Source organism: Leiobunum rupestre, chromosome 6, assembly GCF_980474605.1.
Source record: "Leiobunum rupestre chromosome 6, qqLeiRupe1.1.hap1, whole genome shotgun sequence".
NCBI lineage: Eukaryota > Metazoa > Arthropoda > Arachnida > Opiliones > Sclerosomatidae > Leiobunum > Leiobunum rupestre.
In genome coordinates, this window is record NC_143389.1 from 13,777,905 (window position 1) to 13,795,266 (window position 17,362).

The 17,362-nt window shown below is 34.1% G+C and overlaps 1 protein-coding gene across 1 annotated transcript in view; it reads left to right on the top strand.

Annotated features, from left to right (window-relative positions):
* LOC149939325 (ATP-binding cassette sub-family C member 3-like) overlaps positions 1 to 17,362 on the top strand; it is a 174,192-nt gene that overhangs the window by 123,775 nt on the left and 33,055 nt on the right. The window contains exons 10-12 of the mRNA XM_090179124.1: positions 9,981 to 10,038; positions 10,096 to 10,235; positions 10,944 to 11,147. Coding sequence (XP_090035250.1) covers positions 9,981 to 10,038; positions 10,096 to 10,235; positions 10,944 to 11,147 — 402 coding nt within the window. The remainder of the gene's footprint in view (positions 1 to 9,980; positions 10,039 to 10,095; positions 10,236 to 10,943; positions 11,148 to 17,362) is intronic.

Consider the following 17,362-nt stretch of genomic DNA (forward strand, 5'->3'; position numbering starts at 1 on the left):
CGGGGATAGAAAAATCAATCTGTGTAGCATTAGACAAGGGAGCTATAGGGAAATAGTCTACAAATTTATTTCCCTCAATATTACCATTAATCAGGGGTTCGTTAAAAAGCTCCAACTCCGAACACATAGATTCAAATTGAGGCATAATGCTTTAGTCAAGAAAATCGGTTTTTGTTCTCTTGCGTTTTCTTTGCTTATTGCGTAATTTTGATTTGCGCTTCTTTACTCTTCGAGCTCCAGAGCCTTTCTGTGTATTTAATATGGTATCACCGAGACTATTTAAAAGATTTGTTCCAGCAATTTTACTATTTTTTTTTAACGACTCCTTAAAATTTTGACCAGCAACAACATCGTCCATTATCCTTTTCCCCATAACCAACCCTTGAATACCGAGTGATTTAGCTACGGGTCGAAAAAGAGGTGTTACGAATCTTGCTAAACTTTTAAAAATTGACCCAAATCCACGCCCAGTCTGATATTGACTTCCTCGAAAGATGTTATATCCGCGTCCTGTTTGAACATAATGATGATAATATCTTTCCATGATGAGCTTGTTTTAAGTGTACTTTAGACTAAGCATCCAGTCTTTTAAATATTAATTTAATAATAGTCTTGCCTGTTTTATATGGCAGGAGTTCACCGTAATCCGACCTTAAAGAAATTTCTATAGTCTGTATTTGATCGTAGAGAACTGGAAAATGGTCTAAAAAATGAAATCTTTCAACCTGTGCTCGATTTTTATTTTCGTTTAATTTGATAATTCTCAGCAGGGGGGTATTAGTGTGTCCTGTTATTATAGGTTGTATAATATTTGTATAGACATAAATTCCGGATATTCCGTGGTTGAGATCTGCGGGGTACATGCCTATTTCGTTAAAAAGAGGCCTTTCAATTTGATTGTTTGAAAATCCTAACATTCGCCCGAGTTTGGGGTTATCTATTGGAAAGGTTAAAAAACTGTTTCCACCCAAACCTTTAACTGAAACTGTCGAATCTGAATTAAAATTAAACTCGAATTTAGCCCAACTCTGATGTGGCAATGATTGTTTCATTGCTAATAAAATATCATCAATAGTGTGGTACACCCCAGTTGGAATTCGACAATGGAATTTGTCTACAATATTTAGTTTATTATTTTTACCATGTTCGTAATTGTGGAAATCAATATCACGTTTTTGTCGTCGACTATTCTCAACTCTGTTTAAATCGTTTCGAAAAATTATAAAATTAGCCGTATTATCTAATTCTAATCTAATTTGAAGAGGGTCTAATGCTTTGCTTTTATAAACTGAGGATATATAATCTACTTTGTACTCAATTTGTAAGAGGTCTGCTAGAGGACCGAATATTTTAATTTCCAACCCACTCATTAATTCAATTTGAAAATAATAATTTCCATTTTCTTTGAAAATAAAAAAACCCGCCTTAAGTGAGATATGAGAATCAAAATATTTTTGAAGTTCATTCAAAATTTTGAAATGAAGAGATAACGGTATAAAATTCCCGCCTAAATCTTTATCAGACTCGTAATAGTTTCGTTCAAACGTATAACTGTCATTTTCCCAGTTAGGGTGTTCGATTGGAATATTTTTATTGTACCTAAATTCTATAAGCGATTCTTCATCTGACATAAATTTTTCCTCATACACTTTTAAAGGATTTTTACTGCTAATTACACCATTTTGAAATTCTGGCGCGTTTATATTAAAAATATTTGCTAATCTCCCAGTGAAGGCAATTTGTAGATCTCTAGGAAATGAAATTCTCAAGTAATGACCTCGATTTATTTCTTCTATTGCGTAACTAATTTCGTACCGATTTAAAGGGGGGAAGTTAGTCGCCTGTTGAATCTCGTTTTTTAATTGCCTATGCAAAGATAATGGGATAATATTTCCAAAATCATCTCTCTGACCTTCAAATAAAAAAGGTTGGATAATTGATACGGAATAGAAAGCCCAATCTTCCTGCTCAAATTGCGGTATTTTTGTTGTCTCAATACGTATGTCGATAAAATTAGTACGCGAATTAAAAGTAATATTATTTAAATTATTTAACGGTCCAAATTTTTGAATACCCGTAAAATAAGTGTCTGTTGGAATTTTAAAAAGATCTGCTAATGGATTTTGAAATTTAATTTCCATTCCTACCGGTATTTCTAAATTAAAATATAAATTATCTTCATCATCGGAAGATATCGCGGTTTTTAATCCATCAAACTGTCTTGGTTTACATCGTTCTAATAAATCACGTATAATTAAGTGTAATGTGAACGGTTGAATTTCATTATTATATTGTCTTTCTCCCTCATATCTGCCCGCTTCAAAAACAATCGCGTAATTATTCCATTGTATTTGTTTAATAACAGGCTGAGATGGTGGATTAATGGGTATTGGGAGAGAACTTGGTAGAATATTTTCTTCGGAAGGATTTAAAACTTCTGGTTGGTTGACGTCTTCATTAATATTTAGAATTAAAGGTTCTGTTGGTAAAATGTTGTTTATATTTTCTTCTAGTTTAAAATTTGGCTTTTCTTCTAAATTTGTTTTTGGTTCAAGTTTTGGTTTTTCCTCTTGTTTCACTTCTGGTTTTAGTTTCGGTTTCTTGTTAATTTTCTGTTTTTTTCTCCTGGGTTGTGATTGTATTTCTTCCACGGGAATTTGTCGTGGTAAATATTTTTGTTGATATTTATTCACAACTAACGCCTTTTTAATTCGTACTTCGATAAAATTTGTTGCGTAAGTTAAAGAAATAGTTTTAGCGTGATTCGAGAGAGGATAATTAGACAGATAATCACTGTCGACAAAATCATTTTCTCGAAATTCCAGAACAGATGCTAGGGGCGATGCTTGAGGTATTCTTACTTGCACATCTTTTTGTAACTGTATTTTTAATTTTGAACTGTCTTCGTTTTCGTCAACTTTTACCGTATTCATATGTATTTTTCCTTTAAGTGATTGATTGGCCTCAATAGTTTTAGCAAACTCGTTGAGTATATTATTTTGAAGAGATGTTGGAATATTATTCTTATTTCGATCTAGATCACCCTCGTAACGTTTTGGTGGAATTTCAATTTTAATATAATCCCATTGATTTTCTTCGGGTGAAATAACATCTGACACGTGCCCTACTTGGAAATGCGAATACTCATTTGTTATATTCGAATAAGTTTCAGGAAGAATTATTTCTGCTAATGCGCAAGACCATTTTTCATTATTAAAATTTAAAGGTTTTGCTAATTGAACTTTAAAACTAGAAGGTGTATTTTCCGGGTAAATATCGGGTGATGCGTTCGAAGGTAGAAATACTACGAAACTTGTCATCTTTATAATGACAGTTTCAGTTGGGCGACATCTCGTTTTATACTAATAAAAGATTTAGCGTGATAGATCGAAAGAATTGGGATTTGAACTTGAGACTGTTTGAATAACGTCCTGCAACGCTACCGATCTACCACGCTAAACCTTAACATGAAAGAGTTAAAATATCTATTTTTTTACGTAGGAAAAATAATCACAATATATTAGAAAACATATTTATTCACATATTTTCAATCATTTGACAAGTTTGTTCAAGATTTTCCAAAACCTCAATGGGTGTTTCAACTTGATTAAGAGTTAAAATTTGATTATTTTTACAATATTCTTGAAAAAAAATAATTGCTTCCATCTGCTCATCAGATGGCATGACAAAGTCTGGTGGAAATACAACATTTGATTTTATTGTTGAATTTAAAGTTTCTTCGGACTTAATACCAGTTGTCTTTTTTTTACGTTGAATTTTCTTTGGAGTTCCAGTACCATTAACAAACTCATTTAACCATTCTTGATGTTTTACGTTAAACTCGTTCAAATAATCAATAATTTGATCGTCTAATATTTCTTCTTTGGTTGTATATTCTGGTTTCTTTGAATGAAGACAATCGCAAACATCAATACGAATTTGATTTTTATAACTACTCGATAAGTGATCCATTAAGTGTTGTTTAAAAATTGTCTTGTCAAGACATTGTTCTTGACAAATCCAGCATTTAACATTAAAGTTTAAATTATCAAAGAAATTAAAAGCGTGTTTGCGACATGGCTCATTATAATAACAAGGATTCTCGGTAGGCGATTTGCATTTAATTTCTGGTTTCCCCATAAATAACTTCATTTTTTTAACCTTTAAAGAGCTCGATTTTTGAGACGTCTTACGCTTACACATATCCTTTGACTTTTAAATGTAAAAACAATTATTATTTATAGAAATAGTTATTATTGCAAGTTTAGACACGTTTATTAGCTGTTTAAAGTATTTTGGGTGGGGCCAAAACCGCCAAGGGTATAAAGCGAAGGTCGCGAATTCGTTTCCCCATCTCGCAAATAACTAATTAGCATTTTAAACGGCGAAAAAACGAAAAAAACGAAAAAATGACACCAAAAGTAAATTAACATAAGTATTTGGTGGGGTCACACATTACCGCCGATATCTCGGTTCGACCTTGTCCGATCGTGACCAAACTTGTTGATTTGATAGACCGAGGCTTAGTGGTTGTGTACAGGTGTCAGGCGTCGAGGTCAAAGATTATCTTCAAGGTGAAATTTGAGATTGAAAATATGTTTTTCGATTTTTCCAAGGACAAAAATTTTTGGAAAATATTTTGGGGGGGGGGGGTGGGGGGTTGTTTTGGTGGCCATCTTGGCGGCCATCTTGGAAATAAAAGTGCTAAGTTTTAGTTTACTACTACTAATATGGCTACTTTATCCTACACAACTACGCAATCAAATTTAATATCAAATAAATAGTTTATTAAATAATAATTATATAATTTAACTTTGTTACTGATCACACCTACTCCCAAAATGCGGGGCAAGTGTGATAGGGGTGGATTAAATGTGATCACGTGAAATCCTTGACGAATCGCAAAGAAATTACAACAGAGGTTAAATATGGTGTCCCAATAAAGCTTTATTTTTTCGAAGCTCTAAAATAATATCTTTTTAAACTTAAGTACCCAGATGCTTATATAGCTAGCTTAAGCCTAACCTTTCCTCTATTAGTTAGTTTACATCAAGAAAATTATAAAAAGCTGTCTTATAAACCATAAATTATTTTACAAAAATTTTGCATGATCACACTTATGCCACACTGCAAATTTAGGAAGAGTTTTTCCAGATGAAACTTCAAATTCTTACCAAAAATACAAACTTTTTGCAACAGGTATAAAGATAAGCAAACTACGAATAAAATTCGAAAAATAATAATTTAAATTCTGAAATCAATGACATACTCACTTCAATACAAACGCCAGAAACATCAAAACTGTAATTAGTAAATTAGTTACGGAACTAGTTTTTCATGGGTTTTGTGCCAAGTTTGATTTTGGGCGTCCTGTTTTTACTGAATTCGCTGGTCGAGGGGAACATAATTCCAAATACGCCATAACAAACTTAAAATACACCAGTCCATTCATGTTTATTTATTATGCAAAAACGTTGTTTGACTAATTTAATTACACTTTTAATATTTCCATAAAAGAAAATTCTTTGAGTGTAACATAAAAACTCACATTTTACCGATATTAAATTTAATCAATAATATGTTAAAATTGGTAAAGAGTAATTGCCTTGTAGTTGATCTTTAATAAGGGTTGTATCCTATTTAAACTTCTGACACGAGGCAGTGGAAACTGAAAGAGTAAGAAAAATTCTTAAAGCGGCAGTATTATTAGGATGTGACACAAATCTAATTCAAAAGCATAAATGGCCCGCAGAATATCATTTGCTTGGTATATTCACGTGGAAATATTTAGATTAGAAACAATTCAAAATATTTCATAGCGACCTCGAGGTGTTCGAAAAGGAGATTTCATAAATTAGTCAATTGACCGTTGGTGAATATAGAATGTATGTATTTATTGTTAGGAAGAATAACTATTGGTTAATTTGGGACGATTTTTAGCGTTGATCCCAACTCCGTCCCCTTATGCTTGATGCTCGAACAGGAAAGCTCCTTCCCGCTTAAAACCAAACCAGCCCTGTATCTCGTTGTTACTGAAGTCTTCCGACATGATTAAAGATCGAGACGATGGCGGTTCCACTTCTCTCCACTTTTGCCGTAGGCAATGAGACTATGACGCGCGCAAATTTTCTCAAAATAGTTATTATCTTTAACTAAAAATAAATACTTTCTTGAATGAGCCTAAAACGGAGCTCCTTAATCGTTCATGGTAATAAATTATATGGAATGGCCATACAGCTTTAAAAGGGGATATACTCGAAGTAAACGATTTGGTTATACTTTCTAGAAATCCTAGTTATTCCGATTGTGTATTTAATTTAACAAATTGCTATCAAGATTGTTATTGCATTTTGGTATTTGAAATACTGCTTTATAATTTTCACCGTTGTCCGACAACTCTAGCATGAAAATGTGGAAAAATGGTTGTAGATGGGGTGCTAAAGGTGGTAGAGATATGATTTGGTATTGTTTATGTTTACGGCTTGAGCACCCAAGCAAAACCCATTTGCACTCCGTTCAATTTTTAAAAGGTAAAAAAGAGACTACGCCTCTTTTTATCCTGGTGCCTTTTTGATAAAACTAGTTAATTACGTAGTTCGCTAAAACTATTCTGGGAAATTGAAAAAATAATGATTTAATAAAAACTACCGACGTCTCGTGAAGATTTGTAATGAATGGACGGCTTCACGTTGTTACAATGCTAATACCAAAATATTTCTTCAATCTTATTTTCAAATTATTTTCCGTACAGCAACGTCCCCCCCCTTCCAGATATGATTTTAACAGAATTGTTTACTTGATTTCAACTGTTCCGACCAAACTTTATTTTTTTATTATTGGTTTTTAAGTTTAATGACGATATTTAAGTTTTTCCTGTTGTTAGATTATTTGCGTCATCGGCCAAATGATTTTTCGTTTATAGCACCGCAATAACGTTTTAGTAGATGTATTTAAGCCGACAGAAGTTTTGACCTGTTATACTTTCAAGATGTTGTATTTGATAAACCAGCTTTTAAAAAACTGTGTTTCCTTCTTTTTAACACTCGTTGTGCAAAATTTAATCTTCTCTACGTCTCTCGCAAATAAAACACACGTCCATTGTAACACCGTTATAGAAACTAATTGTGACGAAAACAGAGGCTTACTTTACCTCGGACTTAAAGATATTGGACCTATACAGGGTGTTAAGGATAAGCATAACCTAAATTTTAGGGCATGTTCTATCGGTCCTAAAATAGATCAACAAAAACCGGGCCCCAAAAAAAAAGAAAAAGCCAGTAATGCGTGGTTCGATATTTGACCTTGAACCCCAATTTTTCCATATATTTTCATTTTTTTTAACGGAAAAGCGACAAACACAATATCAAATGACAAAAACTCATTATTGAAATAGCAGACGTGTGTTAAATCCAACAATGATTTTATTTATGACAACTTCCATTATTTAAAGATTCGAGTTTAATCAACAATGTCAAACATGGTGAGAATGTTTTTAAATAAGCAACTTCTACGCGGTGAATGCCAATTAAAAGTAATTTCCACGATGGATGCTGGTATAGTGCTTCTTATTTTGGAAAGAAAACTAGAGCGAAATACGAGTGTTAAGGAAACGGCATGGTACTTTTACTGTTATAGACACGGAATGCTACGTGTTGAATACGTAAAATGGTTCTTGAGAATGCATATAATTGCTTCCATTAAGTTGATATTTGTTTTTCAATGGTGAAACGACGATGACCATATCTGATGTCATTAACAAACTTGAGTATTAAGTGTTATAAGTCCTACAATGGATTTCATCACACTTAGATAAAGTTTTTAAAGAATGGGGTGAAGTTCCATCGTGCAGAAACCACACCCACCTTCTTATTTCTAACGACACGTCTTCGAGTAGCTCTGGTTAATTATCGCGAAGAAATTGTTAACATTGCCTGACCATTTAACTTAGGCGAAAGGAAAAAAGGACCAACTAAATAGTCACAAACAATACCACACCAAACATTTAGGCTAAACTGCACTTGATGATATCTAACACTAGTCCCGTGGGGGTTTTATAACTCCACTGGTGAGTGATGTGCACGTTGAGTATATCATCACGGGAATAATTGGCTTAATCGGCTGTTAACAGAATACTCGAGAACTGATTTTTACGATTTAATTTGTCAACAAACCACTGAAAAAAGTCGACTAGCCTAATAGGATAGTGTGCGTCGCTCAGAGCTTCAACCTTTTGAAGATAAAATGCGTGAAATTGATGACCATGCTGATTTCACTAAACCATACCGTGATTTACTCTAAATCGTTTCCTAGCTCACCTTGTTCTTGTTTCAGGATCGTTCCTGACAAGGGAAAGACCCTAAAATAATTATTGTTTAAATCCACTTTAAAAAAGTAATTTACTTAACTAAAAGGTTAGATGAATCATATTGAATAACATGTTTTAAACAAAAACTAGTAAAAAAATGGTGTAAGTACCTGTTCCACAAGGTGTTCTAACGAGTTTGTCCTGATTGAATTTGTCCGTGTTCTCTCAAACGTCTGTCAATGTGATATACTAAACTATACTCGGTGCAATCTTTGGTTTGCTACACTATTTCCCTGAGTTAACCCTTACATAAGGTGCATATCCACGTTAAATTCACCTTAATTACCTTAAATTTTGATACACAACAATTAATTTTCAAAAGAGCTTTTTATTTCGTTATTTAAAAAGCACCCTTCATTTAAAAGTAAGAAACAAAGTCTAAATGGCCTCGCTGATTCTCAAAAAAGTCAAATAACGAAATTCAAATTTATTCCCCTTACAAATGGCGTTCAGAGGAGCTTAGTTAGTGTAATTGTTTCATCCACTTAGGCTAAATGGTTAGGCTTTACGCAAATTAAACTATATCAGTACCATTCCGTGTCTTCATCAGTTTCCTAAACACTCGTATCTCTCTCTTGAGCGCTTTCTAAAACAAGAAGACTATCCCCGCATCCATCGGGAAAAATACTTTGAATTTGCATTGGCCTGAAAACAGTAAAAAAGCCTTTCGGTTGACTAAATCTTTAAAAAAAAATTTAGCATGAGTGATAAAGCATAACGAAATTATGTTATTAACCGGCTAAATATTATAATCTACGTAATTATTACTAATGTTTTAACAAAAGCGTTTAAATATTAGCGAATAAATGTTCAACAGCATAAAGGAACAGTTTACGGAAACCCACCATTTAGACAATTTGTGTTGTGTATACATTATGTAGGTCCGTATGTGTTTGCCATATATTCACAAGGTCGGCAAACTCGGCTCTCGTCAACCTTGTAATTTACAAAGATAGTCAAAGTTAAGTTATTATCAAATAACCTAAAATAGACCAAATGTCGAACATTTTTAGCCTAGTTTTATTCGCATACCAAAAGTAACATAATTACCAAAAGTGTGCTAGTTCGTATACTTTCCATTGCTAAAGATTTAATGAGTACTGCGATCGAGATAGACCACATAGAAGGCTGGGCTAGGGTGGACGGTGCGTACCCTTTCTGGTTTGCGCTCCTTCGTGTTTTGTATTAAAACTCAAATAGATGGCGGTAGCATTTCCGCCAAGTTGGAAATAATGAGCAAGCCTGCTAGCCTTTACCACAGCTAACTAGTTCTTGAAGCTCCAGCCAGATGACACTATTTCTACTCTTGAGCTTCATACCATCCATTCCTCCCCCTCGAAGTTTTACTTCGCGCGTAACATTCATTTAAAAAACCATAACATTGAAACACTGGAAATTGATTTGTAGTACACAATTCCATTGAGTTTTTCTTGTTGCCAACTATATTCTTACATTTCGGATATAAGTGTAGGTGTAAGCATAGAAAATGGATAACCAGTATTTGCAAGCCACGAGTTAGTTTCAAAAATACGATATAAAACTTGTGAATGCGTTAGCAGTGTGTTCTTTAATAAAACTAAATTAAAGTTTATTAAATAGAAATGATTCCTTGCAGGCTTTGAAGCTCTCAAGCACTGGGAGGCGGAATATTAACACCGGAGAACTTCTGAACTGTATGGCAGTCGACTCGCAAAGTTTCCGGATATTTGTTTTATCCGCTTATTTCTTAGTGACGGCACCTTTAACCATCATAATCGCAACTGTGTTTTTGTGGAATCTACTTGGAGTGTCGGCTTTAGTGGCACTCGCTTTCGTGACGCTTACGCTGCCTTTCAATTTACTGATCGCAAAATGGAAGAAGCAACTGCAGGTAGGGTCAAAGGTTTTAAAAAAGAATAACACTTCTATAAATTGAAAAATCAACAATAACGTCATAAATGATACCTGAAAATTAGCTAGGCATTAATCATAAAGATATAAAACAAATCACCAACTTGTAAATAAAACTTATTACTTAAGATAATAATAAAAAGCCAAGGCACCACGAAGTCATCTAGCGAATTTAATTCCATTAAATCCGGTGGCAGGGTTAAACTGCGTAAGAGAGTGGTAGATAGCCCTTCATGCATACTATATACCATTAGTCTCACCAAGTTTTATAGAAGCGGAAACCGTAAAGCACGCGGAAAAATCACTTAAACTAGTTAGGAGTGTACTAGTTAACTCTACGCAGGAGAAGAAGCACTTAGTGCCAAGAGCTAGGGTCGTACCCGGTTACTCTTGCTGCGATGAAAAAGTGCTGACCACTTCGCCACCCCAACTTTACGCGTTTCTTCGGCCACTATAGGCCTTCTTGCTTAGAAGCTCTAGGCTAGATAAATGTATTAACATTTGTTTTGTTCGCTAGTCTGTTTTCGCTTGGAATGTCTATTCGTCGAAAAATCGAACGGTTTCCATTAAGAAAAGTTTTTTAATGTCGATTTTTAATATATAAATTGATTTAAATATTCAATAACTGTAACAGATTTACACTTTCCTTAAATTTGTATAATCGTATTATTTTAAATTCATTTTCTAGCAAAAGATAATGGCTTGTGCAGATAAACGTATTCAATTAATGAACGAAGTCTTGAGTGGGATTCGAATCTTAAAACTGTACGCCTGGGAAAAATCATTTCAGCAACAAGTTCAATCACTGAGGGGTCAAGAAATAATATATTTAAGGAAAATTAACTTTCTTCAAGCAATATACACATCCACCTTTTATATCACACCAGCTTTGGTAATTAAATTTTAATCTGGTTTAATATTTATAAATTAAAATCAGGGTTGGCAAGAACCAGCCAGACTGCATTATACCAGCCTGGTTTAAACTTGATTTAACCACCGAAAAAATACATGGTTAAAAAAATATGGAAAAATGAATTAGAAATATTGAAAGTTTTAAAATTTATTTCAAATAAAAAATGCAGAATAAAATATTCTGCATTTTTATTCCAAAACAAAACTGAAACTTAACCTTCACTTTTTGTCGTAAGAATGAGAGCTAGATAAAAGCAAGGTTTCTTAAATAGACTGGTTGACCGACTTCACCGTTTTAGCGTTGAGCATTTAAGATACGGGTTTCAAATGCTAGTAGATGACGCTCGCGTCTGTTACCCTGAAGATTTTTGGAAAAAGCGCCCGAGCGATTTTATTAGGCCTACAATTTTTACAGTAGTTTTCCCGAAACATTCACTTTCGGCTCGGTTTTAACACATTTTTAAATTATTTTCTAATCATTTTACTAATTAAACTTCAAATTATAGATTAGGAAAATACATTTAAATATACGCAACTACTTTCGTTTATTTTATGCCGAAAATTACAACTTTTTAAATAATTACAAAAATTAAAAGGTATAGTAGCTATTTTTTGCTTGATCTGATAATTTATATTTATAGAATAATTAATATATTCTATTTTATATTAGAGAAGACGGTTTATTTACAAATATATACTAATAAATAATATAGCATAAATTTCATTGTTTAAGGGCATTTTACGTGAGTTTAGATTGTTTGGCAAGGATTTGCTTCTTGTTTCTACTTGGTAGGCTGCGATTCATGTTTCTACATATGAAATGAATTCTGGTCACTACATATAAGTTGAGGGCCCTTGCGGTTACATCTAAATAATGATTTTTACATCCTACTAAATGTTTTGGGAGTTCAGGCGATTCAAATACATTATTAATAATTGTTTGAAAAGCATCCTCTTTTATGTCCACACTAATTTTCTTAACTGACTGTTCAATTAAATAAATAAGTCGATAAAGAGAGTGAGATGGACATCCTAAACCGCCATGCGATTTCATTTTCACCAAAGCAGCTTCGGGCATAAAATTTCCAGAGATGTCTTTTAGAGAGTCCAAGCATGGGCTACATTTCGTGAACTTTTTCATTTTATATGTTATATATCCTCATAAATAATATTGCAAACATTCACCGGAACTAGCAAATTCTTTCATTTTCTTCTAAGAACATATCAGGCCAGGCTTCTTCTTCAAATATGTTGCTTTCCATCAGTTCAGTCAGTTTGTCTTCTATCATTTCCAACATAAGTGGTATTACTATAACTAAGTACCCAAGTTCGAACGGGTTCTATGGGGGCCATGCCTGACCGTGTGCCAAACTCTCTCACTCTAAAATAGTACTACCTCTACCTGCTACTAAAATGAATGCTCACCATTGCCGCGGTAGTCTTACGCCTTAGTGCTCGGTTACTAGAAAACCGAAGAAAAAAAAACGAATGTCTCTCGAGTTTCCTCTCGATTCCCGAGGCTCGGCTCGATTCGCGGAGAGGGGGATTGTTTTAAATATTCTTTCCCCCAAAATCTCCTATACAAGAGAAACGGCCTAACCCGATAAGATTCATCCGCCCCATTAACTCCCGTTTGGCACACTAGTAGAAATAAAATTTTATATGTTATATATCCTCATAAATAATATTGCAAACATTCACCGGAACTAGCAAATTCTTTCATTTTCTTCTAAGAACATATCAGGCCAGGCTTCTTCTTCAAATATGTTGCTTTCCATCAGTTCAGTCAGTTTGTCTTCTATCATTTCCAACATAAGTGGTATTACTATAACTAAGTACCCAAGTTCGAACGGGTTCTATGAGGGCCATGCCTGACCGTGTGCCAAACTCTCTCACTCTAAAATAGTACTACCTCTACCTGCTACTAAAATGAATGCTCACCATTGCCGCGGTAGTCTTACGCCTTAGTGCTCGGTTACTAGAAAACCGAAGAAAAAAAAACGAATGTCTCTCGAGTTTCCTCTCGATTCCCGAGGCTCGGCTCGATTCGCGGAGAGGGGGATTGTTTTAAATATTCTTTCCCCCAAAATCTCCTATACAAGAGAAACGGCCTAACCCGATAAGATTCATCCGCCCCATTAACTCCCGTTTGGCACACTAGTAGAAATAAAATTTTATATGTTATATATCCTCATAAATAATATTGCAAACATTCACCGGAACTAGCAAATTCTTTCATTTTCTTCTAAGAACATATCAGGCCAGGCTTCTTCTTCAAATATGTTGCTTTCCATCAGTTCAGTCAGTTTGTCTTCTATCATTTCCAACATAAGTGGTATTACTATAACTAAGTACCCAAGTTCGAACGGGTTCTATGGGGGCCATGCCTGACCGTGTGCCAAACTCTCTCACTCTAAAATAGTACTACCTCTACCTGCTACTAAAATGAATGCTCACCATTGCCGCGGTAGTCTTACGCCTTAGTGCTCGGTTACTAGAAAACCGAAGAAAAAAAAACGAATGTCTCTCGAGTTTCCTCTCGATTCCCGAGGCTCGGCTCGATTCGCGGAGAGGGGGATTGTTTTAAATATTCTTTCCCCCAAAATCTCCTATACAAGAGAAACGGCCTAACCCGATAAGATTTATCCGACCCATTAACTCCCGTTTGGCACACTAGTAGAATTAAAATTCAAATTTTTCTTTCTTCCTTTCTCTCGGGGATTTTTCGCGCTCGCAACGGCCCCCTGAACCACCTCACGTGCTGACGTCACGAAAAGTGGGAGAACACGTCCTCGAGAGCAGCGCGTCTTGGGTACTTTGAGTAATACCACTTATGTTTCCAATGATTTTTTACTCCCTGAATTTGGTTTCAAGTTAATTAGGTCTGAGAAAATTTATGTTTCACTGAAGTCTACATTTGCTCGTTTTGGCAGTTTCACTAAAGATCGCACTGAGAGTAGCCTATAGATATACAAGAACTGGTTGAGGTGGGATGGTCATCACCTCCTAACAATTGCCTAACCATTCCAAAAAACCGCTGAAATAGGAAGGTGTTTGTATTAGTTTACTTCCATACTTAATTGAATTTTTTTTACTTCTAAAGGATCCTGGTTAATTTTTGCTGTAAATACATATTTAAACCCTTCCGAATGTAGTTTTTTTAGTCAAATCAATTGTGCTTTGAATAATAATCTTTGAACTTTCGCAAGTCTGTTTACTTAAGAAATACTTTTTCTTGTTCTTCGATAGGTTATTTCGGTAAGACTCCCAATTTTCAAACAAATTCTGGAATTTTATAAATTTAGACTGCAGGCTAATAAGAACATAATGTATTGCATTAGATACCTCCAGTTTTATTTTCACATTGGCGTTATTTCATATTGCTTGTTTAGGAAGTTTGGAATTTAACAAGTCAAATAAATGGTTTATGCGACGAGTGAAAGCGATGGTACGCGTGGGATCTTCTAATCCTGGTCCTTTTTGGTTTTGATAAAAGTTCATTCCATCTGCAGTAGACTTACTGAAAAGCTGAAAATAATATTCATATAAATCTTTGGAATACCAACAAAAACATATTAAAACTACCCGAACTGCTAATCTGACAGACATCTTCTGAAACGCATTTGGATTAATATGACCAGCGGTGAGCTTAAGAACCACAAGTAGGGAGTTTGCCATGTTGCTGTCTGCATCTAGAAGTTGGCGATAGTGAGCCATACTAACAATCCCTTCGTGAGTCTAAAAAACAACATTGATATTGAAGTGAAAATTTTTGAAATACGCGCCAATTATAGTGTCATCCATGATTAACAGATGTCGTAACTGTCTCTATGGGAATTTGTTATTTTAACTTACAATGAAAACTTCACTAGCTAAGAGGTTATTCCTTTCACATTTAAACGCATGGGGTAGATCACAGAAGAAAAAAATAGTCCTGTTTTCATTGCAAGGATGAGAGAAGCTATTCTTAATTTCACTATTTACTGTAGACAATTCTAAAGTCTTCAATGCTGATCAGTTACTTGCAGCTCCATCAGCTATACCACACCATAAACAATTACTCCTGCTTTATGTAGTTTGAAAATTGCCTGGAGGATGAGTTGACTCAAAACTGCAGCTGGTGCAGCATTGATTGTACAAAAGGCACCAAGAGTTTGAAATGGTTGAAATAAAAAAACAGAGCGTGGTTTCCATTAATATTTTCATGCTTTTCATATGTTACTTCACCGTAATCCGCTTTGCCTATAATCTTGCATTCATGTGGTCTGAAATTCATGTGTTGACTCGTTTGCATTTCATCAAATAACAGCATTCCTCTTCTTTCATTCCCTTCTAATGTTGAAAGTTTGTGGGATAAAGTTTCAAAAATGTTATCATCAAAACCAAAATTGGCCTCTAGATTTTTTTATTTTGTAATTGAGAGCTGACACAGATGGTAGAGGGAGATAGTTATTGGTTCGCAAAAAGTTATATAATGATGAAGATTTCATTTTAGTTAGTAGACAATCTAAAATCCAATCAGTTGAGTATCTAAAACCAGTTGCAGACTTCACGCCACTATTAGAAACAGCTTCACTGATAACTAATTTTGGTTTCTCTGGTAGCGATTCCATCTTTTGAAATTTTCGTCGAACTTAACTTTGTCTGCTTGTAATTATTTTATATTATTGCTGAGTTTTTTAATAATTTTATTTTTGAGTAAGATATTACTTTTCATGTTATAAAATCTAAGCTGAAAGCGACAACTGTGTGGGTCTTTTAAAAATTCTGAAACATATAAGATATTTAAATTAAAATTTATAAACTTCAAAATTAAACTTTTATTTCCTCTTTTTGTGCTTTTTTAGGTGAACTTTTAGCCCTGCATGTATGGTTAAGTTCTTTGTCTATTTTTAAATCAACCTTTGGAAGTTCGGTTGAGGTTTCTCAGCTTTGTGATGTTACGAAATATTCGGTTTTAAATGGGTTTACTAAATCTTGTTCTTGTTGTTTTGATTTACAGCATATAACTTCTTGTATATATTTCAAAAGTAAATCACGTGATGGCTCGGATCTCAATACCCGGGCTATTGCAGGAAAGCTCACCCTTTTTTTACATGGGGTTTTTCAGACGGAGTCGGTCAACCAGTCTATTTAAGACACCTTAATAGAAGCAATTGGGGGATCTTAAAATATCTTTTTGCGCGTGAAAATACGCCTCCTTGTTAGGGCATAAAAGCAGGTAAATAAGCCTGCTGTACCTCGCAATGTATAGGCACTGTCACGCGCAAGAACGTAATTTTGAAACCTGGCAATTGGGGTATTTTCGAAGTAATGAGGGTTAGATATAAGCAATTTGAGTATTTTTTGTATTAGTGGTTGTAATTGGTTTAAGCCACCGGTTGCACGCGGATTTAAGCGTACTGGTTTTTTAATTTTTTAAAAAGCCGGTGTTTTCCCACGCTGATTTAAATCGCATTCTGCTTTATTTAAATCAACGCACTACCTTATCTATGGTTCGAAAGGTCGTTTTTTTAGAAAGTGCGGATTTTAAAAAGAATTATTTCTTAGTTTTTGTAGGTTTGTTATTTCCTTGAAAATTGTTCAAGTAACATAAAATATGATAAAGGTCACCTATTTTGATTTTTTAAGAGCGTTTCAAGCTGCTTTTCAAACGGGTGACTGTAAACATAAAATAATTTTGGAAAACATAATTTTTTTATTAAGACGTTCGTTCAAGCTCCATCTCTAATCGACGGATTTACCAATTACATAAATCAGCGCAAAATTGATAAGTTATCCATATATTCTCTGAGGATTTGATGGACATACGTAAACGAAAAATGTATTAACATTGACTATTTTAGACAATTATTTTTGACATTACATATTTATTTATTAATTGTTGGTCTTAACGACAACGCGATTTATCTATTACGGTGGTTTTTGACAAATTGTACTATTATGTGAAAGGTCGTTGTTAAAGCAACGATGTTCGCACTATACAGGGTGTTTTGAAATGCTCTGACCGGGCATTTGTTTTTCAAAAACTGCAAGAGATAGAGTTGCGAAATTTTCAAGGTATTATTTCTAATGTGGGGTGGCTGTAAATCCAAAATTTCAGAAAAATCTAAAATAATTTCGGGTTTTTTGTAAAAATTATTTTTTCACCGGTAGTTGCTAGAATTAACGTTTCAATTATAAAGTTTTAGGGTG